This window comes from Mobula hypostoma, chromosome 25 (genome assembly GCF_963921235.1).
Source record: "Mobula hypostoma chromosome 25, sMobHyp1.1, whole genome shotgun sequence".
NCBI classification, from domain to species: domain Eukaryota; kingdom Metazoa; phylum Chordata; class Chondrichthyes; order Myliobatiformes; family Myliobatidae; genus Mobula; species Mobula hypostoma.
The window spans coordinates 44,608,598-44,634,327 of record NC_086121.1 but is presented as its reverse complement, the minus strand read 5'-3'; the positions used below and the strand labels follow the sequence as shown (position 1 = coordinate 44,634,327).

At 36.5% G+C, this 25,730-nt stretch overlaps 1 protein-coding gene across 10 annotated transcripts in view; it reads left to right on the top strand.

Moving 5' to 3' along the window:
* usp48 (ubiquitin specific peptidase 48) overlaps positions 1-25,730 on the top strand; it is a 243,158-nt gene that overhangs the window by 155,627 nt on the left and 61,801 nt on the right. For 6 of the 10 annotated variants that reach the window (XR_010016075.1, XR_010016074.1, XR_010016076.1 and 3 more), the window contains 3 exons: positions 4,628-4,742; positions 18,763-18,905; positions 23,256-23,330. Coding sequence is in view for 4 of the 10 variants with exons in the window: in XM_063033067.1 (XP_062889137.1) it covers positions 4,628-4,742; positions 18,763-18,905; positions 23,256-23,330 (333 nt within the window). In the remaining 6 variants the exon portion in view is untranslated. Of the gene's footprint in view, positions 1-1,132; positions 2,899-4,627; positions 4,743-4,895; positions 5,027-18,762; positions 18,906-23,255; positions 23,331-25,730 lie in introns of those variants that run through there. The other 4 variants (XR_010016077.1, XR_010016078.1, XM_063033069.1 and 1 more) reach the window with 4 other exon arrangements.

Below are 25,730 nucleotides of genomic sequence, written 5' to 3'. Positions count from 1 at the left end.
GGAATATCTTGTCTGGACCCGGAGACTTATCCACTTTTATATTCCTTAAAAGTGCCAGTACTTCCTCCTCTTTAATCATCATACTTTCCATAACTACCCTTCTTGTTTCCTTTACCTTACACAATTCAATATCCTTCTCCTTAGTGAATACCGAAGAAAAGAAATTGTTCAAAATCTCCCCCATCTCTTTTGGCTCTGCACATAGCCATCCACTCTGATTCTCTAAGGGACCAATTTTATCCCTCACTATCGTTTTGCTATTAATATAACTGTAGAAACCCTTTGGATTTACTTTCACCTTACTTGCCAAAGCAGCCTCATATCTTCTTTTAGTTTTTCTAATTTCTTTCTCAAGATTCTTTTTACATTCTTTATATTCCTCAAGCACCTCATTAACTCCAAGATGCCTATATTTATTGTAGATCCCTCTCTTTTTCCGAACCAAGTTTCCATTATCCCTTGAAAACCATGGCTCTCTCAAACTTTTAACCTTTCCTTTCAACCTAACAGGAACATAAAGATCCAGTATACTCAAAATTCCACCTTTTAATGACCTCCATTTCTCTATTACATCCTTCCCACAAAACAAATTGTCCCAATCCACTCCTTCTAAATCCTTTCGCATCTCCTCAAAGTTAGCCTTTCTTCAGTCAAAAATCTCAACCCTGGGTCCAGTCCTATCCTTCTCCATAATTATATTGAAACTAATGGTATTGTGATCACTGGACCCGAAGTGCTCCCCAACACATACCTCCGTCACCTGCCCTATCTCATTCCCTAACAGGAGATCCAACACTGCCCCTTCTCTTGTTGGTACCTCTAAGTATTGCTGCAAAAAACTATCTTGCACACATTTGACAAACTCCAAACCATCCAGCCCTTTTACAGAATGGGCTTCCCAGTCTTGGTGTGGAAAATTGAAATCATCACTGACATATGTTGTGAAATTTGTTATTTGCAGGAGCAGTACAGTGCAATTCTTAAAATAAAATTACATCAGTTAGAATAAAAATTCTATATCAAAAGATTTAATGCAAAAAGTGAAGGAAGTGTTCATGAGTTCATGATCCGTTCAGAAATCTAATGGTGGAGGGGAAGAGGTGTTCCTAAAATGTTGGGTGTGTGTTTTCAGGTTCCTGTACCTTCTCCCTGATGTTAGCAATGAGATGAGGACTTATTGAAGATGTCCTCTATGGTGAAGAGCCTAGTGCACATGATGGAACCAACAAACCTGCAAACCAACCTCATGGGATTCGTGCACAAGCATTCCCAAGTACTTCTTCACAACAGCATGCTGCAGTCTTTCACTATTTAAATAATAATCTCATCTTCTATTTTCTTTTCCAAAATGGATGACCTCACTTTAATGCTCCACTTCCTCTGCACAATTTATTTTTCCATTCAATTTAGTGTAATCAGCAAAACTAGATATGCTAGTCTTTGTCCTCTCTTTCAAATTATTAATATATATCATGAACAGTTGAGGGCCCTGTGGCATTCCACTCACCACTGGTTGCTGACCAAATCCTAACTCTCTGCCTCTTGGTTAACCAATCCTCTGTCAATACCATTACATTATCTCAACTCCATGCATCCCTACCTTATAGTTAAGTGTTTTTTGCTGCTTATCAGACACCTTTTGGAAATGCAAGTATACAACATCCACCTGAACCCCTCTATCACTGCACTCATTACATCTTCAAAGACCTCCAGTAAATTTATCAAGCTGGACTGTGCTTCCTGAGTTCATACTGAGTCTGCCTGATGGAATTATTTCTATCCAGCCAGCTTGGTTTTCCTTAATGATAGCTTCAAGCATTCGCCCAGCTACAGGCATTAAGCTAACTGGCCTATACTTACTCACCTTCTGCCTACATACTTTTTTTTTTAAATAGTGGCATGATACTTGCTGTCTTCCAATCTGCTTGGTAAATTATCAGAAATACTGCTGCAATAACTTGCACCATTTCTTTCAGTACCCTGGAATGCATTCTATTCGGACCAGGGGATCAACTACCTCTCTCTTTAGTGATAGCGATTGTATTGTGATCCTCACTTCTCATTACATTCATGCATTTGTCTTTAGCATGTCCTCCACTGTGAAGACTGACACAAAATAGTTGTTTGAAGCCCAGGTCATTTCCACACTGCTGACTATTAGATCCCCTTTCTCATCTTCTAAGGTACCCATATTCATTTAGCCACCCTTTTCTGCTTTATACTTTTACTATGCTGTTTGCAACTATACATTCATATTCTATCATCCCTTTGTTCTTGCATACTGGTTCTTCGTTGTTCTTTTAAAATTTCCTACTATTTTTGGCAACTGTATCCATAAGCTCTTAGTTTGATGCCTTTCTTTATTTCCTGTGTTATCCAAGGTAGGGTCTCCCCATCTTTATTGTCTTTGCTTTTAACTGGAACATACTTTTGTTAATCACTGTGAAAAATCACCTGGAAAATCTTCCACTGTTCCTCAATTAACCCACATTATAGCCTGTGTTCACAGTGTATGTTCGCCAGCTCTTCTCTCATCCCTTTGCAGTGTCCCCTGTGTCGGCAGAATACACTGGTTTTTGATCAAACCTTGCACCCTTCATCTGTAAAACCAATTAAATCATACTGTGATCAGTCTTTCCAAAAGGATCCTAACTACAAGATCTTTAATTTTTCCAGGACCTGATATAAGAAAGCATGTACTCTTACAACAGGAATTCTGCAGATGCTGGAAATTCAAGCATCAAACTCTTACTAACTCTTCCTTCAGTTAGTCCTGATGAAGGGTCTCAGCCTGAAACGTCGACTGTACCTCTTCCTAGAGATGCTGCCTGGCCTGCTGCGTTCACCAGCAACTTGTGTGAAGCATGTACTCTTGTTCATTCTGAACTTGCCTAAGACTTGACTTCATTATGTAGTGTGAGTAACTTGGGTCAGATACACCCTGGGGTGACAATTTTCGCAGCATTGTAAGCATGTTACTACAAGAAGACTTTGCATATATAATTGAATAAAAATAAAGTGCTCAAGATCCTATTTTAAATTAGATAGGCATGCATTTCAAGTATGTATAATCTGTAAATAATTGAGAAGAAATTGGATTAGTTGGCCGAATCTCGGCATTAGTGGAATGCTGATGCTTTACAATCAGAAAGCAACCATATCTCTAATTTGAAAGCAGGGTAAAACTTGAAGGAAAGTTATTGCATATGCTGTAAATCTAAAATAAAACAAAATTTGGAAATGCAGTAGCTTCTATAGAGAAAGAGCCACTTAATGTTACAAATCAGCAACCAATCAGTAAAATTTTAAGTCCTGTTCTAGATTTCCTAAAACTGCACAAGATCGAAATAAGTTGCAGAAACTTGTAAAATTATTCAGCTCTATCATGGGTACCAGTCTCCGTAGTATCCAAGACACCTTCACGGAGCAGTGCCTTAGGAAGATGAGCATCCATCATTAAGGATCCCCACATGCAGGACATGCCCTCTTCAGGCTGTTACTGTTGGGAGGGAGGTACACACACCCAGCGATTCAGGAACAGCTTCTTCCCCTCTGGCATCTAATTTCTAAATGGACAATTTATCCATTAACATTATCTCACGAGTTTTTTTATTTTCTGTTATTTTGCACTAGTTTTAACTTAATTATTTAAAAGACATTATATATACTTAACTTTTTTCTCTATATTATCATGTATTTCATTGTACTGCTGCTGTAAAGTTAACAAATTTCACGATGTATGCCAGTGATATTAAATCAGATTCTGATAAATGTTGATTTAAGCATCATCAAAGCAGATTTTTAAAAGAAAATGAAATACCTTCAAGCATTGTCTTTCAGTTATTCTAATCTTGAACTTCAAATGCATGAAGCTCTCTATTACATCTCAGATTTTGAAAACTACCCTTGCAACTGCACCCTGCCTTTCTCCCCTCCTGCATACACATAACTGACATTTTTGATTTGATTAGAGTAGGAATATCTGTCTGCAGATGTTCCTACTGTGCCAGTTGCAAGCTTATTTCTTGTTCCTTTTATTCCCCTCTTTTTCAATTCCTGATTATCCAACTTATTTTTCTGCGTTAAAAATAAAGGCAGAGCTTGCTGAAACTACTCAATAGGGGGAAACCTTGTATCAGGTCCTTCTTGGTTTTGTACCTAGTATTGTGTGGAGCTTACTCTTCTCGATCATCTTTGCCTGTTCTGTAATCGCTTCAAATCCAACTTTGTGTGTGAATTTATGAAATTTTAGTAAAACTCAGTTTTGTAAATTTTAGCACTATTTGTTTATGGTATCTATTTTAAAGTCATCTAATGAAATTATTGGGCATGCATGGTTACTGTATCATATTAGAACTGTGTATCTAAAGGGGAGGAGACTGATGCTGTTTTCTTAAAATAAGAGTAAAGATTGGAGTGTAGATGCACTCAAGTAGCAGAACCTGTCCAATTAATTCTTTACCAGTGAAATTCTGCATTTGTTAATTATCAAAATACTGCTTTTAAAAGAAAATATTAGACTTCGTTATCTGCCTACAAACATAATTTGCATCTTGTAAGAAGTAAAAGCATGGAGTATAAAATTTGTAAATAAGGTAAACTAATCAAGCATTTTTCTTATCCTTAGCTTCTGCTTTATGTAGAGATTGTGTCATGGAGAAATGTAGGATACTTAGATTAAAGAATCAATTAAATGAAGATTACAAGATTATCTCCAACCTAACTCGAATCACATTACAAAGGTATTTTTTTTTAAACTATCCCAATTATTTCCTAATTGCTGAAAGCCATTGCTTATCATGTTTTTGGTAGAATTGGATTACTTTTAAATGCACTGATATGCTTTGTGACACTATACTGCAGGTTTTCATTACGGATTTTTCTTCTTCATGCAGCAACAGCAACATCCTTTTGTAAGGCTAACATTTAATGCCTATGCCTAATTGCCCTTGAGAAGGTGGTGGTGAATCTCCCATCTTGAACTGCTGCATTCCTTGTGATGAAGGCACTCCCACAGTGCTGTTAGGTAGGGAGTTCCAGGATTTTGATCCAATGATCAAGGAATGCAAATCTTTTTCCAGCTCACATTGGTATTGCATGACTTGCAAGAAAACTTGAAGGTGATGATGTTGACATGGGCCTTCTATGCTAGTCCTTCTAGATGGGGAGGATATTTTGTTCTTAGGAGGAGCTGTTGAAGATTTTCTTCCATGCTTTCGACTCACTCTGAACTTTCTATTGCAAAATAGCTTGGGAGGAATAATATGGTGAAAATGTATACTTTCCTGATTCTACCAATTTGGACAAGACAGCAACTTAAAATGGAAACCTTGAATAGAGAAATGGAGAAAGGCCTGATCAAAGTCTTAACTGCTTAAGAGATATTTTTTAGTTGTTGCTACATGCTGCTTTTTCTGATTTGAGTTAAATAAAGAGTCATTTCTTCAGATAATTTGCACCCCATTATCAGCAACTCCTGCAGTTAAAGTTAACATGAACATCTTGTACTTTGGGCCATTGCATCTATGATTTTGTGTCATTTGGCTTTATAGTTAAGGAAATGGGCTGAATTGCATATTATAAGCTAATTTACTGAGCTTTTAGACCATAAGACATAGGAGCACAATTAAGCCATTTTGCCCATTAATTCCATCATTCAAACATAGCTGATTTATATTCCCTCTCAAACCCATGCACCTGCCCTCTTCTCCGTGCAACCTTTGACACCCTTACCAATCAACCTCTGCTATAAATATACCCAATGACTTGGCCTCCACAGCCGTCTGTGGCAATGAATTCCACAGATTCACCACTCTCTGCTAAAGAAATTCCTCCTCATATCCATTCTAAAGGGACACCCTTCTAGTATGAGCTTGTGCCCTCTGGTACTAGACTCTCCCACCAGTGGAAATATCCTCTCCACATCCACTCTATCCAAGACTTTCAATATTTAAACTGCAGTGATTACAGGCCCAGAGCCATCAAACATTCCTCATTTGTTAACCCTTTCATTCCTAGGATCATTCTTTGAAACCTCCTCTGGACACTCTCCAATGGCAGTTTATCCTTCCCTAGCTAGTGAGCTCAACTGTTCATAAGACTCCAAACTTTTAGAGAGTCATAGAATTTTTCAGAGAGGTAACAATATGTATTGATGAAAGCAGTGTATTTGATGTAGTGCGCTGGAGTAAGGTGTTTGATAAGCTCCTATGTGGAAACTGGTCCGAAAGATTAAAGCTCAAGCAGCAAGTGTCCCAATATGAATCACTGTTTTATGAAACTGGTCAGTCTTCAAATCAAAATTTTCTACCCTTACTCAGATGCCATTCTATCACCAAGACAGCTTTGGATCTAATTTGCCACTTGCCTTGAATTGCATGGCACCATCACTTTGTTTTGGACGATCATTCTGTAAAGAACCTTGGCCAATTTCTGTTACATTAAAGGTGCCGTGCAAGTGGAAGACTTGTCATTTTCATTGGAAAGGTGCCCAATCCTACCCATCATTAATCACATTCTGCCCTTGATAAAATATTCAATGGACTTTAAGTATTACAGTTTATGGATAAATTTATCATTTATTGTTTATAATTTTTGTATTTAAAATGTTTTAAAAACAAAATTAAAGCCCATAAGTTGTGATTCTATCAATGCTTTACAATCATGAAACCTTTAAATATTAACTTTTTATCAGACATCAATTTTATGCTGCATGCTGACAAATAGGAACTAAAATTAAAGTTTCTTTTCTTTTTCTTTCTTTTTAAATCTTTTTATTGAGTAAGTATACAAAAAAGGTAAGCCATATAAACATTAATACAATGTTAAAGTACAATAAAATTCCAAAAGATAACAATACCAAAAAGAAAATACTACAAACAATGTAATTTAAGCATAAGAAACCAAGATAACATAATAGTATACTAGATTTTATATATATCAATGGAAAAAAAAAAGAAAAAAAAACCCCCCAAAAAAATCCCACCGTGCAACTACCTAAAAGCAAAGCAAAGCAATGGGCTAACTTGAAACCAAACAGAGGTAAACTTAAAATCACGTCCTCAATCCCGACCTCCATTAAAACAGTGAAAAAAAAACAAGAAGGGTAAATATTACATTAAATGAAAATATCGAATAAAAGGTCCCCAAATCTGTTCAAATTTAAATGAAGAATCATAAAGGTTACTTCTAATTTTCTCCAGATTCAAACATAAAATCGTCTGAGAAAACCAAAAAAAGGTAGTTGGAGCATTAAGCTCTTTCCAATGTTGTAAAATACATCTTTTCGCCATTAAAGTAAGAAATGCAATCATTCTACGGGCTGAAGGGGAAAGATTACTAGAAATTTTAGGTAGTCCAAAGATAGCAGTAATAGGGTGAGGAGAGATATCTATATTTAATACCTTAGAAATAATATTGAAAATATCTCTCCAAAAAGTTTCCAAAGTAGGGCAAGACCAAAACATATGAGTTAAAGAGGCTATCTGCCCCGAACATCTATCACAGAAAGGATTAATATGCGAGTAAAAACGCGCTAACTTATCTTTGGACATATGTGCTCTATGAACCACTTTAAATTGAATTAGGGAATGTTTAGCACAAATAGAGGAAGTATTAACTAATTGTAAAATCTGCCCCCAATCATCCACAGAAATGGTAAGCCCCAATTCCTGTTCCCAATCTACCCTAATCTTATCAAATGGAGCTTTCCTAAGTTTCATAATAATATTATAAATCATAGCCGATGCACCTTTCTGACATGGATTAAGGTTAATTATCGAATCTAAAATATATATAGGAGGAAGCATTGGAAAGGAAGAAAGTATAGTACTTAGGAAATTTCTAACTTGTAAATATCTAAAAAAATGTATTCTTGATAAGTTATATTTATTAGATAATTGTTCAAAAGACATAAGGGAACCATCTAAAAATAAATCCAAAAACCGTAAAATACCCTTAGTCTTCCAAGTTTGAAAAGCGCGATCCGTAAAAGAGGGAGGAAAAAATATGTTGCCTAAAATAGGAATCGCTAACCCGAATTGATTAAGATCAAAAAATTTTCTGAATTGAAACCAAATGCGCAAAGCATATTTAACTATCGGGTTAGAGACCTGCTTAAGGCGTTTCGAATCAAAAGGAAGAGAGGAACCTAAAATAGAACCAAGTGTATAACCCTGAACAGATTGTAATTCCAATGCTACCCATTTAGGAATAGATAGTATGTCCCGGTCAAGTAACCAAAATTTCATATGTCGAATATTAATAGCCCAATAATAAAATCTAAAGTTAGGTAATGCTAAACCTCCATCTCTCTTAGCTTTCTGTAAATGTATTTTACCCAGTCTCGGATTCTTATTCTGCCAAATAAATGAAGAAATTTTAGAGTCAACTTTATCAAAAAAAGATTTAGGAACGAAAATTGGTAATGCCTGAAACACATATAAAAATTTTGGCAAAAAAAACATCTTAACTGCATTAATACGACCAATCAAAGTTAAATATAAGGGAAACCATTTAGATGAAAGTTGAGTAATATGGTCTATTAATGGTAAAAAGTTAGTCTTAAATAAATCTTTATGTTTACAAGTAATTTTAATCCCAAGATATGAAAAGTAATTATTAATCAATTTAAATGGAAATTTATAATATAAGGGAAGATGTTTATTAATCGGAAAAAGTTCACTCTTACTAAGATTTAATTTATAACCTGAGAAAAGACCAAATTGTGCTAATAACTCTAAAACAGCAGGAATGGATCTCTCAGGATTAGAAATATATAAAAGTAAATCATCAGCATAGAGTGATAATTTATGGGACTTTAATCCCCGAGTTATCCCAGTAATATTTGAAGATTCTCGAATAGCAATTGCAAGAGGTTCTAATGCAATATCAAATAATAGGGGACTAAGAGGACAGCCTTGTCGAGTACCACGAAAGAGAGGAAAAAAAGGTGAGTTTAAGGAGTTAGTACGAACCGAGGCTACAGGGGAGTGATATAACAGTTTAATCCAGGATATAAATTTCAAGCTAAAATTAAACATTTCAAGCACCTTAAATAAATAAGGCCATTCTACTCTATCAAAAGCTTTCTCGGCATCTAAAGAAATAACACACTCAGGAACATTTTGTGAGGGAGTATAAACGATATTTAACAATGTACGAATATTATAAAAAGAGTAACGACCTTTAATAAAACCCGTTTGGTCTTCCGAAATAATAGAAGGAAGTACTTTTTCTAGTCTATTTGCTAATAACTTAGAAAAAACTTTAGAATCAACATTTAATAAAGATATTGGTCTATAAGATGCACATTGAGCAGGGTCTTTATCCTTCTTTAGTATTAAAGAAATTGATGCTCTATTAAAAGATTCCGGAAGTTTACCAAGTTTCAAAGAAGCCTCAAAAACCTTATAGAGCCAAGGAATCAATAAAGAAGCAAAACATTTATAAAATTCAACGGTAAACCCATCAGGGCCAGGAGCTTTCCCCAGATTCATAGAAAAAATAACATTCTTAATCTCATCCATTGTAATGGAAGTATCTAATAAAGAAGACATATCCTGTGAAATCTGAGGGAAGTCTAACTTATCTAAAAAATCATTCATATATTTAGAATCTCGAGGAGACTCTGATTGATATAAAGAAGAATAAAAATCACAAAAGGTTTGATTAATCCCCACATGATCCAATATCAATCGATCATTTTGGTTATAAATCTGATTGATTTGAGATTTAACATAATTAGATTTCAATTGATTAGCCAGCAGCTTGCCAATTTTATCACTGTGAACATAAAAATCACTTCTTGTTTTCTTTAATTGGTTTACAATCGAGGACGAGAGTAGTAAACTGTGTTCCATTTGAAGTTCAGTTCTTTGTTTGTATAGCTCCTCAGAAGGAGCCATAACATATTTCTTATCAATTTCTTTAATCTTGTCCACAATTGCCATCTCCTCCTGCTTCTGTTTCTTCCTCAAAGCAACGGAATACGAAATAATCTGACCCCGAATATAGGCTTTAAAAGTGTCCCAAAGAGTGTTAACCGAAATATCTTCTGTATGGTTAATTGTAAAAAAAAGCTCAATCTGTTCATTCATAAAATTAACAAAGTCCGAGTCCTGAAGCAACAGCGAATTAAAACGCCATTGTCTATTGTTTGGTATATTGGCCATAATTTTAATAGAAAGCTTAAGTGGAGCATGATCCGAAATGGTTATAGAATCATAATCACATTTAATCACTGAAGGAATGAGACGAGAATCAATGAAAAAATAATCAATTCTTGAATAGGAATGATGAACATGTGAAAAGAAGGAAAAATCTTTTTCCTGAGGATGCAGAAAACGCCAAATGTCCGTCGACCCAGAATCAGAAAGGAAAAAATTTATCAAATTTGCAGATTTATTAGGTAAAGTCCGTAAAGGAGCCGAACGGTCCAAAGCTGGAGATAAACAGGTATTAAGATCTCCGCCCCAAATCAATGAAAACTCGTTCAAATTCGGAAACTGATCAAACAATGATTTATAAAATTCCGGACAATCCATATTAGGAGCATAAACATTAACCAAAACTACTTTTTTATTAAATAGTAAACCACTAACCAGTAAAAATCTACCATTCGGATCAGAGATAATATCCTGTTGTATAAAAGTAACTGAGGAGTCTATAAAAATAGAGACACCTCGAATCTTAGCATTGGAGTTCGAATGAAATTGTTGTCCCTTCCAGAATTTGAAAAAACGTAGTCTGTCCCCCCTCCGTACATGGGTCTCTTGTAAAAATAAAATTTGTGCTTTAAGTCTCCGGAACACTTTAAAAACTTTTTTCCTTTTAATAGGATGATTAAGACCATTAGTATTCCAGGAGACAAAATTAATAATAGACTCCATAAATCCTAAAGTCAACCCATAACAAGGAGGATTGACAATAGGCGCGACCCACAAACCCGGAGAGGAAACAGAACATACAAAAGATACCGGGGAAAAGGACGCAACCAATACTTCAATAATGTATATAGCCCAAAGAGAAACAAACTAAAACGTGAAGCCCCTCCCACCACCCCCCACCCCAAGACCCCAAGGCGAAATCTAAAGCAGACCCGCCAGAAAGAAGCAAGCGCTAAAACTACCCCCATGACTTCCGGTATACGCTCCCTAAAAAAAAGGTATAAATATGAAAAGGGTCAGCTAATTGTAAAACAGTAAAAAAATAAGTAAAAAAAAGTTAGCTCAATTAAAATACACACAGAACAGAACAAAAGCCGGAAAGTATATATTAAAAAAAAACCACAATAAACCTCAAACTCATAAATAGACACAGCAACAGAAAAAAAATAGGATTATTAACATAAAATGATTATAAAAAGCAAAACAGAATAAAATTTAAAAAAAAACTACAAAATTTAAGGCCGCACAGGAAATACGTAAGATGACAAAAGGGAAGTAACCACTCAGAATCCCCTGGGAAAAGAAAGAAATGACGCAGTTAAAAAGAAAGTTTAGCAGCCATATTAAGAAATCGAAAGTAAACTTTTCTGCCCAAATAGGGCACAGAAAAGTTAAAACCAACCAATTCACAGCCTCCGATCAACGGAGAAAATTTAAAAAAAGGCAATTAAGATGTTGAAGATGAAAGTTGATCCAGATAACTCTGGGCATCCGATGGAGAATCAAAAAAACGAAGGGCTCCATCTAACATGCGAATCCTTAGACGTGCAGGGTACAGCAGCGCTGGTCTTAAATCCATCTTATAGAATTCCGACATCACGGATCTGTAACGGACCCGTTGGTCCCAGATTGGTTTACTGAAATCTTCCACGAATCGGAACTTAAGATCCGAAAAATCAATGAAACCTTTAGATCGAGCGAATCGAAACAGTCTCTCCTTGTCTTGAAAGTAATGAAAACGTAAGATAACATGCCTCGGTCTATCTGACCTAGACGAGTATGATGGGATTCTGTGAACACGATCCAGTAACGGTGGTTGGTCAGGAAATACAGTAGGGAATGCATCTTTTAAAAGTTGGGAGAAATATTTCATAGGGTTGTTAGCTTCCACGGCTTCCCTGACGCCAATCATTCGTAAATTCTGCCGTCGCATTCTAGATTCCAAGTCAGAGTTTTTAAAAGTCAAAAAGTCAAGTTTCTTCTTCATTACATTAATTGTTTCTTCGACTTTCCCCATCTTAAGCTCACTTTGTTGCGCGGATTTTTGAAGATCAGATATAGCCGACTGATGTTCCGCAATACATGTTTGCATCTTATCAATTAAATCGGCAATTTTCTGGAACTTAGTTGAGATTTCCGTATGAATCAGGTCTTTAACAAAGCCCATAATTTCTGTACGAATCATCTCCCTAACAGAGGTTGAAATTTCCCTCTGAATTAACTCCGATATCGCTTTCAAAGTCACCGGTGATTCAGTCGGAGGGAGATCCGTAGCTTTCGGTTTAACCGGAGGTTTACCATCCTTGCCGTCTTTCCCGTTCTTAGACATAGCCGATATTAAAGTATAGCTGACCATAGAGAGAAAAAACTCAGAGGTAATGGAGCGAGTCAAGAACGCGACTTCACTCCATGAGCGCTACCGGAAGTCTCCTCCTAAAATTAAAGTTTCAATGAACTTCTTTTGAAAATCAAATCTATCAACATGGGTGCAGGTAGAGCAGTTTATATTGTTATTGTCATCCTTCTGACTAGTTCAGCATTGTGCATAAATACCACACCTGCAAGGTATCTTTGGGAATTCAAAGCTTTATTTTAATTTAAAGTTCTCTGACAAAAGCAAAGAGCAAATAAATATGTATTTGTGTAAATGCTGCATCTAAATAATGGCCTGGATGCACTTGGGTACTGATACGTATTTTTTGATGTGTAGCTACACTGTATGGAGAAACAGGTTTTACCGTGTACACAGCAAAGTTCAAAGTGAATTTATTATCAATGTACATACAGTATATGTAACCGTGCTTGAGGCTCATTTTCTTCTTGGCATTCTTAGAAGAACAAAGAAATACAATAGAGTCAGTGGAAAGCTATAGCCAAAGGCTGACAAGCAACCAATGTGCAAAAGAAGACAAACTGTGAAAATAAAGGAAGAGAGAGAAAAAGACAAAACTGATAACATAAGTTGTAGGGTCCTTGAAAGTGAGCAAGATTCCACACGTAACAATGAAGTAAATGATTGATCATTCTATTGTAGAGATGTGTAGTCAAAAGATTATGATTCCAGATCCTACAGAAGTGGAAAATCTAGAATGACATTCAGGCACTCAGGCTTGTGACTAATGAGCTAGATTTAGCTAACTAATTATCTAATTGTGATCATAATGTGAATGAAGTTAATGATAGAGTCATAGTCATGTTGTACAGAATTCAGGTCCTTCAGCATATGTTTCCTGTGGTGTGGGTATCCAGAACTAGAGGGCATAGCCTCAAAACTGAGGGACGACCGTTTAGAACAGAGGTAAGGAGGAATTTTTTTAGCCAGAGAGTAATAAATCCGTGGAATGCTCTGCCACAGACTGAGCTGGAGGCCAAGTTCATGCGTGTATTTAAGGCGGAAGTTGATCGTTTCCTGATCGGTCAAAGCATCAAAGAATCTGGCGAGAAGGCAGGTTTATAGGGTTGAGTGGGATCCAGGATCAGCCATGATGGAATGGTGGAGCAGACTTGATGGGCTGAATGGCCTAATTCTGCTCCTATGTTTTATGGTCTTATACCATGTCATCCATTTTGCTTATCTGCACTTAATCCCATTTGTCCACAATAGGATCGAGTTCTTCTCTGCCTTGCCTATTCTCTAAATGTAGTGGTTGTATCTGATTCCACCACACCCTCTGGCATGATATCAAGTTTGTGATATCAAGTATGTTTGGTGTTTAAAACAAAACATAACTTTCCTTTGAGATCCCCTTTATATCACTTTCTCATCTGAGATGTATACTTTCATGTTTTTAATACTCCTATGGGGAAAACGATACCTCTATCAGTTCACCCCTCAGCTTCCTTTTCTCTCATTTAATGCTAGCAAAGCCAAAGAGCTGTATTTAATACAGGATAAAGAAACTGGAGGTCGATGAGCCAGTCCTTGGGAATTGGAGATGAAGAGGGTGAATAACTTTAAATTCCTTGGTGTTACCATATCAGAGGATCATACTGGGACCAATTTATTTCATAGAAGTTTGTGTAAATACAGCATGTCAGCTAAAGCTTTGACAAACATATGTAGATACATAGTGGAGAGTATCCTGACTATGTGTGTCATGGTCTGGTATGGAAACAACAATGCCCATGAATGGTAAAGCCCTCCTCATCATTGAGCACATTTGCAAGGAGCACTGCCCCAAGAAAGAAGCATACATCATCAAAACCCACATCATCCATTTCATACTTTCTTCTCGCTACTACCATCAGGCTGGAGATACAGGAGCCTTAGATGCCATATACCCAGATTCAAGAACATTTATTAACCTACAACCATCAGGCTCCTGAATCAGCATGGATAACTTCATTCACCTCAATGCTGAAATGACTCCACAACCTAAAGAATCACTTTCAAGGACTACAATTCAGTATTATTTACTTACTTTTTAAATTGCATGATTTGACTTATTTTGCACAATGGTTGTTTATCAGTATTTATAGATTTATAGTTTTTCATTAATACTATTGTATTTTTATTTTCATAGAAACGTAGAAAACCTACAGCACAATGCAGGCCCTTCAGCCCACAAATCTGTACCTGAGAAATTACCTAGGGTTACCTATAGTCCTCTATTTTTCTGAGCTCCATATACCTGTGCAGGAGTCTCTTAAAAGACTGTATCGTATCAGCCTCCACCACAGTCGCTGGCAGCCCATTCCACGCACTCACCATTCTCTATGAAAAAAATTTGCCCCTGACATCTTCTCTGTACCTACTTCCAAGCACCTTAAATCTGTGCCCTCTCGTGCTAGCCATTTCAGCCCTGGGAAAAAGCCTCTGACTATCCACACGATCAATGCCTCTCATCATCTATACACTTTTCCTCTAAATGCCTGCAAGAAAACAAATGTCAGGGTAGTATATAATGACATATGTATTTGATAATAAATTTACTTTGAACTTTGAACATTAAATAGTGAAGTATGAAACAGTAATATTCTAAATCAAGCTAAGCCTAATATTGATGTGTTTGCACAAATCTCTTAATGGGTTAGCAACAGAAGATGACTCGGAAGTGTGCAGTAATTTGTGATTATTGAACTAGTTTGTACTCTTAAGAGGGCAGGCGATCCACCTCTGTTTTTAAGATATTTGCCAGAATTATCTTAAAGCAAAGAAAATATAAAATATAAATCACATGTACAGAAACTTGCAAAATTTAGCACAGATTCTGTATTCAGAGATTATTAAAAATGTCAAAGTAGATTCAGAAAGCTCGCAGGAGAAGAATTTGCAACAATATCAAAAGCACTTTTAAGAAAACTAAAATTAGGAAAACTGTCAAAGGAAACATGGGTTAAATCAAAAGAAGGAAGCGGTAAGTATATGGAATACTTATTTAATAAGACCATGTGCAGTGGGGTAAGAGGATGTAATGTGCTGGATACCCTAAGGAAAATAATTTTATACCAGCGATATGGACTCACTAAAATCAACAGATGAAAAGGAGAATGATAAAGAAAATAATGCTCCTAAACATCTTCAGCTGAAATCAAAGTAAATGCCAGTTAGCCAAACATCTACTGTCAGGAAATTGCTCCATCCTGAATAGAGTGAATAATGTAGGCAATCAACTGTAGGAAAGTAACTTAAAAAACTAAAAGAAGTAGTACAAGTTGCTGTTTTAGTAAAATCCTCCAAATTTAGTGTCAATATCTTCTAGCCCAGCATCAAGGCTTGAATTAGATCAGCCCAGCTCCAAAGGATGAGACATGTCGACGGCTTCCTAACACTGGCCTCCTGTAATAATTGCCCTCTTCCAAGTTTACCATGACAAAATATTTGTCTGAGGGATAGGAAATACATTTCAAGGACGTTTGCAGCAATGTGTTGAAAAGTAATCCCTTCCTGAGTCTTGGGGATCCCTGGCTCACTCAGTGTGGAGATGGCACAGAGCATCTTGGATCACTCAACAGCAGCTTACAGAGACCAAGTACAAAGAGTGAAAGAAGCACACAACATCCTCTGTAACCATCCGCCTGCTCTGTCCAGCAGCATGTGCACCATTTGTAGTGGTACTTGTGAATCTTGCATGAGACTCGTTGGTCACCTTGGAAACCAAAGAACTGGAGTGGAAGCAAGTCATCGTCAATCTCAAAGGACTGCCCAAGGAAAAGAAGAGTAAATGATTTACTTCAAATTTTTTGGCTGATCAGAGAAAGTGACCATAAATCTATACTTAAGGAATCTTTTGAAGAGGTGAATAAATCAGTGGACAAATATAAGATTTTAACTTTTGTCAGAAATCACAGATTACCCAGTGAGGGATAATTTGATTGTTTGTTGGGTCAAAAGTAAGTCACAGGGCAGTTAATATAGCAGCAGTCTTCTCTTACTCTCATATCAGTTTTATCTTCCAGGAAGGTGTGGGCAATGCTTGAAGATCCTGAAATTGATCACCTTTTCAGCTTTAACCATGAGCTCACTAGTAGTTTTGTACTTGTGGGAGGACAGTAGGTGAGGTTTCTTTCAGCATAGTTGTCTGCCAAGAACATTTATTTAGATTTTTGGCTGGCAGTACTGATTAAGCAATTGTAGATCTTTTCTAAACCTGAAGTATGCTTTATCAAGATAATGTTCTTTGACCTATTTCTTTTTTTCTACCAATCACATAAAAAATTTTGCACCATAACATCTGACAAAGCTAATTAGCAATTGTTGTGTGTTTTCAAACAAGCAGACCAGTTACAAAAATTAGAATCCAGTTATTCCATTAGCATAACTAATCAATATTAGGGAAAAATTGGTCAAACAATTATTTGTTACACAAAAGGCATTTCATTAATGTCTTTCAGTTGAGGCATTCATTGTCTCTAACGCTGAACTAAAATCATTTCAAACTCACTCATGTGAGTCTGTATAGCTGTGGTGATACCATAGGAGCCTGAATAGTGAAAAACAAAGAACCTTAAAAAAATACTATACTCACAGTTCTTGATGTGGTTTTATTAGTACTCTGTAGCAAGACTTAATTGCTTTTATACACCATTCCAATGGTCATATTGACAACTGCTTCATCCATTCTTTAAATGATTTTGGAACCTGGAATTTTCATGAAAATGGAACACAATTAACAGACAGCTCATAAAATAACTTTTTCTCAAACAAAGCTTTTTGAATGCAACGGAAGGGCAATAAATGTTATTGATTACATCCTAGTTTCCAATGTTGTTATGTATCATTACAAACATTGGCCTAAATGACACATTGAATCGGGTGTGACTTCAATCCATGACTAGCTAGGAAGGATGTACTTCAAAACACTTATAATACTTTTAGCATCAGAAGCCACAGACGTCTACTTTGAAACGTCTGTTGGGAGGCTCTGCAAACTACTTATTCAGAATGTCCTACAGTAGTTTTTAGCATATTGTAATGATTGAGGTAAAAATGTCTAGGCAGGAAGACATTTTGACGCTTTGGAAGTAGTATTTTAAGAGATATTAATACATATGCTGTTGGTATAAAATGCATTCTGTTATTATAGGGCATATTTTAAGGATGTTAGAACATGCAGTTCCAAAACCATTTAAGTTTCTTTGATACAAGCAACACACACAAAATGCTGGAGGAACTCAGCAGACCAGGTAGCATCAGTGAAAAAGAGGACACTCGACGTTTTGGGCTGAGTCCTGGGTCTCAGCCAGGACCTGGCCCAAAATATCAACTGAACTCTTTTCCATAGATGCTGCTTGGCTTGATGAGTTCCTCCGGCATTCTGTGTGTGTTGCTTGGATTTCCAGCATCTGCAGATTTTCTCTTGTTTTTAAGTTTCTTTGATGGTTTAATAAGTGACCCATTTGTAGTATCAATGTTTATATCTTTTTGAGATTTTTCAGTACAAATGTTCAAATGGTATTCTTTCACGCTGACATAAAATATTTGACAAGAAATAGTATGTGACACTTGTACACAGAATTTTTAATGTGTTGATATATCTGCTTTTCCTAAAAACAAGGCAGGAATCAGTTATGCATGGCATAAATATTGCTCTTGATTTTTCTGCGACCATGATACAAGCTGAGCAAAACAGCCAACTAGAGAGATGATTAATGCATTTTTAGGACTAGCACGTAGAGGCGAAAATTATTTAATTATCTTTAGCGGTTTTGTTTAAATAGTCCAGTGTTGCTAAGGCACAACATACAGAATACAGAAAGTTAAAATATAATTTCATCACTTTGATTGCAATCTTGCACAGCAGGTTCCCTGCCCACTAACAAACCCACATAATCTCATTCCAATGCTTTCAATGGAATGAAAATTAAGCAGATTTGGTAATTAGCAGGGGAGTTGTGTAACAACTTATTGCTTCATGAATAAGTGAGTATGGCAGGGTAACTAACAGTATCTAATGTTCTACATAAATTTAAAAATTGCAATTTTTCTCTGATTTAAAAGCTTTTCTTATTTTCTAGAATGGTTTGAGTTTTTCCCCCAAAACAGTTTGAATCCACTATAGTATTAACTGTCAGGTTTATAAACCTAGGAATTGATGGTTAAGTGTTTTTTTAAGCTAAGGAATATATTAGATTTCAATTTCTGTGACTTTCCTAGCCATGAAGGATACTGGGTGGGGAAAACTTCACTTCGGAGCTGGCGCCAACTAGCACTTGATCAGCTGGATGGAAAGGAAAATGATTCCAATCGCACTAATGGGAAAAGCAATGGTGAAGGTCCAAACAATTTGCATGCCAAAGGTATTTTTCCAAGCAGGATTATTCTAATTAAGTTTGTTTTGAGGGAAAGTGAGGAAATAGATGCTTCAAAAATTACGCAGCCAACTTCCTGTAGGAAATTTGTAAATGACATCACTGTTGTATGTTTGCCTTTTTGTTGGATGCATTTTTGTTGGATACAAACTTGATGATTCACTGTATCATCTTCAGACGCTACGGGGATTTGTCAGTCTTGATTGGTTTCTGGAGATGTTTAATGCTAATGGTTCACCTAAAAGTTAAGACTCTAGAAGGCATGCATATTGTGTAAATCCTTAAGCTCCATGTAGACCTGTTAGTTTAACGTTTCTCATTCTCGAAATTAACTGATTCCCTCAATGCACTTTTGTAGAGTGAAAACTTTGTTCACAACTTAGTTCTTTGAATGATACCTCAATTGTAATGAGGTTAATTACAGCCTCTGAGCTGCTTTGGTTTGTCAGCTGAAAGGCACAATAGGTGATGGGATGGGAAGGGTAAAGATCAAGTCATGCAGCTGGGATGTGCTGTGGTACAACCCAAATCTGCAACATGCCATCATTCTGTCTTTCAGTCACGATATAATTTCACTTCCAAGCTACAACATTTGCATTTTGGTATTCCAGTAAGTAGTAAATATGAAGAACTAAACATGCCTAAGCCAATTTGATGTCAAAAATCAGCCATGAATGCAGGAAGCTAGGGCAAATGCAGAATTGCTCTTCCTTGTCAGGCCTAAATCCAAATGGTACCATTTGTTGAACAGTAAGAAAGAGCAGGTGACTGGCGGCAGAACACTCTGCCAGATGCCTGGAAGAGCTTAAGTACTTAAAGGTTCAGAAATGCACCGTGGTCAGAGGAAGAAGAGGATAGCCTGTCATATTGGAGTCCCATGGTTTCTTAGCAACACACACTAAATACAGTCCTGATGAAGGCTGTTGGCCTGAAACATCGACTGTTTATTCTTTTCCTTAGATGCTGCTTCACCTGCTGAGTTCCTCCAATATTTTGTGTGTGTTGCTTGGATTTCCAGCATCTGCAGATTTTCTCTTGGCCCATGGTTTCCGTGTGGGTAGCAGAACACTTAGCCTGGTCCGTAAGGAAATAGAAAAATATTAAAAGGTAATTTCCCTTTCTGGTCCCATGTCTACAAGGTAAACCACTGGAAAAATTGGGTTAAAAATTTTCCATACAATCTAGCTGCTGCAAAATATTGTAACAGCTTTTCTTTTACAAACAAAATAAATAAATTTTCCTTAATAGATATCTTATACCCACAGTTGCCAAGCTCAGAAACTTTAGAATCTATTAATATGATCAGCTTAATTCCCAGGCTGCAATTAGTACTCTCTTGCACAGATTATGTTGTACAGCGGACATGAGCAGATATCATGTTGGTTCACCCAGACGCAGTGAAGAAAAACACAGGAGGAAAACAATTTCTTTCTGCTTGCCAGTGCTTTATTAGATTATAGAGATAGGGTTTTGGTGCTTTTGTAGGCCAGTGTTTATTTTAATGAGAAAAACTTCTCCCCCCACCAACCTAACACACCAGAATTTAGCTAACCGATTAGGGATAAATTCTGAAACAAGTATTAAGGCCTGTATATGATCATTTTCATTCAGATACTGTTGTTGCAGCTGAACTGTGGCAGTGTTTTCATATGTGAGCTTAGTGAGTAGCTTTCCAGTGCTGGGATAAATGTATATCATAAAGACTGTAGATGTTGGAAATCTGAAGCAAAACAATGATGGATACATTCCCAGGTTAGGCACCATCTTTCAAAGGAGAAACAGAGTTAATGTTTCTGGTCAAAGATACTGGAGAAGGGGGAAAAAATTAGTTTTAAGTTGTAGAGAGATAGTTAGGCATAGATAGGTCAATGGGTTATTTGTGTGGCCCAGGTGGCTGTGGGTTTGGGTTTTAGAAGTCCCCAGTCAAATGGGTTGTTAGAGATAGTATGATAGAGATAGCTGTATGTGTGTGTGTGTATATATATGTGTGTGTGTGTGTGTGTGTATATATGTATGTATATATATATATATATATGTATGTATATATATATGTGTGTGTGTATGTATGTGTGTGTATGTATATATATGTGTGTGTATGTATATATATGTATGTATATATATATATGTATGTATGTATATATATATGTATATGTGTGTGTGTATATGTATGTATATATGTGTGTGTATATATATGTGTGTATATATATGTATATATACACACACACACATACACACGCACACACTCTCTCTCTCTGATAAGTTTGTGGCCTAAGATAGAAGGAGATGAATTATACAGCTCCCGTTACATGTACATGCAGGTCAACTCTTTGAGTGATTATACAGAAAGTTTGAAGTTAATAACTCATCTCCTTCTACCTTAGGCCACGAGCTTACCAATCACCCCTGATGAGTTATTGACTGATGAATTATTAACTTCAGACTTCCTGCATAATCAGTCAAAGAGTTGAACTGAATGTGCATGTAACGGGAGCTGTATAATTCATCTGCTTCTACCTTAGGCCATGAACTTATCAATCACCTCTCGTATTTGTCTGAGGGACCTGTCAAGCTGCGTTGAAGGGAAAAACTGATGGGGCTGGTATCATAAGTGCAGGTGAAAGCAGTTACCTGAAGTAGGGGAATTTTATGCTATGTCTGGATAGCTACAGCATACCCAGATGAAAGATAAAGTGCTAATCCTCAAACCTGCAGAGGCCTCATAAACGACAGATCAGGAGGACACAAACATCAGAATGAAAAAGAGATGGTAAATTGAAGTAAGAGGCAGCAGGAAGGTAAGGGTGCTGCTTGCAGACAGCGTGGGTGCTCTGCAAAAAGGTAAATTGTGTTTCAGTTGTGTAAGTAATATAAGGTAATTGAATGGCTGTGTGAAGGAGACTATGAGGAGGATTATTACCCAAGTGCTAAGAAGTTATGTCTCTTTCAGAAGAGTTAGGTAACAAGAAATTAGATATCTTACCAGTGTATAACATCTTACTCTGGAGTTGAGTGTATTTTATATTCCTGAAAATTGGTTCTACCGATTTCAAGAGAGCGGCACTGTCTGCTGATGTGTGGCTGGAGCTCATAGTTTCTAATTGAAGTGTCGACATTTGAACAAAGCCATAATAAGTGCTTTAAATGACAAATTGCCAAGTGTATGTAAATTAAACTTTGTTCAGAGAATGAGAAACTTTAAATGATATAAAACTGTAAGTAGTAAGCATTAGTAAATCAAGGCAACTGGACTTGCTGTGTTCAAACTGCCTGACTTCCCTATCCAAAATGTGCATATTGTTATCATCAAAGGAGTGTCCCTTGTCCTTTAGGTGTAGATATACAGCCGAGTCTTAATGGCCCGACATAGGAGGGCTTACACCTCAGGTTGAGACTCGGGTAGTTTGAAAGAGGGGTTAAAGAAGCCATCTTTGTCAAACTGGAAAACCCATCCCTGAACAGAGGTACACCACCTATCAGCTACTTACAGTGCAGTCCTAACATCTCTACCCCATGTCTTCACAACAGTTCACACCTCCACTCATGCAAAAATAAGACTAATGGCCTTCTCATTACCTCAACGACCCTCATATGATTGCTATACCTTTAAACAACTCAGACTTTATAAGCTGGAACACATGGATCAGAACTGAAGGAGCCTCTCAGATGAGTGGCAAAATGTATTCTAGACAACACAGCAAGTTCAGGTGTCTAGATTTACTACTGCTTGATATATAGTGACCTGGATGAGTGAGAACCTTCATAGACTAAAGTGTTAGTAACTTCCTTAAGGATATCGTAAGCTTCAATCTCATTAACAAAAATTTACATCCAGGTGTCCTTCATTTACATGACATATTCAACAATTGATTATCTCTTTCAAACTGAATTTCATGTAGGATTGTATTCCAAACAATGAGACCAACCCTTCAAAGCTTCCTTGTGATGGCTGGTAGCGAAGCGGTTGCACAGCGCTGTTACAGCACCAGCTCTCTGTGATGAGTTTGTATGTTCTCCCTGTGACTGTATGGGTTTTCTCTGGGTGTTCCAGTTTAATCCTATGACACGTGGGTGTAAGTAGTCAGTACTGGGCTCATTGGGCCAGAAGGGCCTATTACCACATTGCATCTCTAAATTTAAAAAAATTATAACAAAAATTGGTGATTTGAAAAGTTTGTTTTGAGAAGTGTTAGCTCACTATCATCTCATTTTAGATTGTTTACCAGAAGTTGTACTGTTTATGTAACCATTTAATCTATGCTCATAAACTGTTTTGAGTTTAGTTGACATTTTTGTTGTGTACCTTTTGAAGAGCTCATTTAATGTTGTAATTTGTTGAAGGAGATGATGAAGTAACAGGAGAGAAAGAAGAAAGCGAGGACCTGAATTTCAATGAAGACCTTGTCTGTCCACATGGTAATTAAGAAGTATTTAATACAGTGAAATTCTTTTCTTGTAAATTTCTGACTTTACTCTCTTTAATCCTGAGCTATTCTTGTCCTATGAAGTAGCCTTGTTCCTTCATACTTCTGTTGAAGTATTCTATGTAGTAACTTGCTGGGTGTGATTGTTGATAATGGTGTGATGAAACACAATAGTTATTTGACCTTAATGAAACATACTTTCTTAACTAGTGAGGTTTCTAGGTTGATTATTTGTAAAGGCAGGGGATAGTTAAAATAGCCAAGGTGGCTTTGTCAGTACCAGAGCCTGTCTAACCAATTTGAATTATTTGCAGAAGTAATAAAGTATATCAATGAAGTCAGGGCAGTGATGTGGTTTACATGGACCACATGTAAACCTTTAATGAGATCCTGTGTGCGAGACTGGCCCTAACATTTAGGGCCCATGAATTCAGGGCAGGTTAGCAAATTAAATCCAGAATTTGCTTGGCAATAGGAGACAAAGAGAGGGTTAAGAGTTGTCTGTGCGATTGGTTACTTGTGGCAAATTTCACAGTATTTGTGTTAGGATAATATGCATAAAAGACGTGGATGTGGGAGGCACAATAAATTAAATTTGTAGATGACACAAAGATTGGCGGAGTTATAGGTAGTGTGGAAGACAGTCTCACGCTGCAGAGCTATCAATATTTTGGTGAGATGGACATAAAGATGGCTGATGGAAGCAAATGTAAACTGATGCATTTTATCAGCACTAATGTCAAACTTTGTTGTCTAGTTGCCCTTTGTACTCCAAGTATGTTCATGTTTCTCTCAAATTAATGGGGAAGTAATGAAAATTATTATCGAAAGACAATCAGCTCATTTAGTTTGGCAAGAGTTATTCAAGAATATTGATTTTATAATTTCATTTATTACGATTATTACAGTTGATGCTTGACTGCATTAACTTGTTTGATGAGGTTGTATCTAAGTGGAGCTGTGATGTTGAATAGAAGGTTTTCAAATGGCTAATGCAAGGTAAATACTACTGTTTGACTACCTTCAAATATCGAAGCCATGCACATTCAGGGAAAGTGGGTGTATGACTACAGAATTGTCTGAGTGATAGTGAACGAAAGGCAGTGGTGGATGGATGTTTCCCCAGCTACCAGTTTTTTTCACAATGAAATTCTCAATGGATCAGTTTTGTATCCGTTGTTTTTATCAGGTTTTGTTTATGACCTGGACTTCAGTGTGGCGAGCAAAATTATGAAGTTGAAGATGGTATAGGGATAATAAGAAAACCATAATGCTATGTAAGAGTGATGAAGGTAGATGAATATGCTAGAATGGTGTTCACAAATGGAATGAACCGAAGACTTCCAGGTGAAGTTGAGTGTGAAGAAATGTTAAATAATTCATCTTGGGGAAAATTAATGTGGAAAGAGAGCATGTTGTTGATATGATTTTGGAAACTGAAAATCAGCAGAAAAGCTAGAATGGCTATTACCTAAAGGTGCTGGGAAGGATGATAAGGTGATTAGAAAACACTTAGGATTATTAGTTAACAGATGTACAGGATATGAAAGCAGGCTGCTACTACTTCAAAAATGATTGGGCTTCAAACTGCATCTGATTTTGGAGACCACACTTTGGAAATTACAGTATATAAAGCCATTAGAAAATACGTCAGAGGTTTGTCAGAATACTACTGTGGGTAATGGACTCCAGTCAGAAAAACTTGGGAAAAGTTAGTATTGTTCTCCTTGAAGCAGGGAGGTGTAAAAGGTAAGTTTTGAAAATTATGAGGTTTTGACAAAGACAAAAAAAGGTTAAGTTGTTCCTCTCGCAAGAGGTTCTGTTTTTTGAAGTCATAGATTTAAAAATCTTTAGCAAAAGATCTAGTCACTATTTTACTTTGCTAATGGAAGCTGTCATTGGAAAAAGTGAAGCTGATAATGGAATGAAATTGAACAAGGATTTAATAAAAGGTTGTTGATAATAAGAAACGGAGTATTATTAAGTATGACTGTTGCTTTATACAGGATATGGGTGTGACTGGATAAATAACTTTTGAGAGAATTGAGTGGCAAATGAGGAAGCCATTTAGTCTAAGATCACTCTGCTAAGTCAAATTCTTTATTGTAGGATAGTAAGAAGAAATTAGACTGTTTCTTCCTTCACCTATAAACAAAAATAGGATTTTGTAGTTTGTTTTCAATTTTATATAAATATTAACAGTATTTAAAATTTGTGACTTTTTTTCCCAGTCATATAAATTAACGATTTACTGTTATTTGTCAATGGTAATGCCACTCTTTGTCAATGGGGAGTAGTGAGATGCTCTCCCTGTTCAATATAATCATTGTTTGGAACTGTGTGACAGAAAGGTTACATGCCATTTACAAGTCCAAACCTAAATGTCATCCAT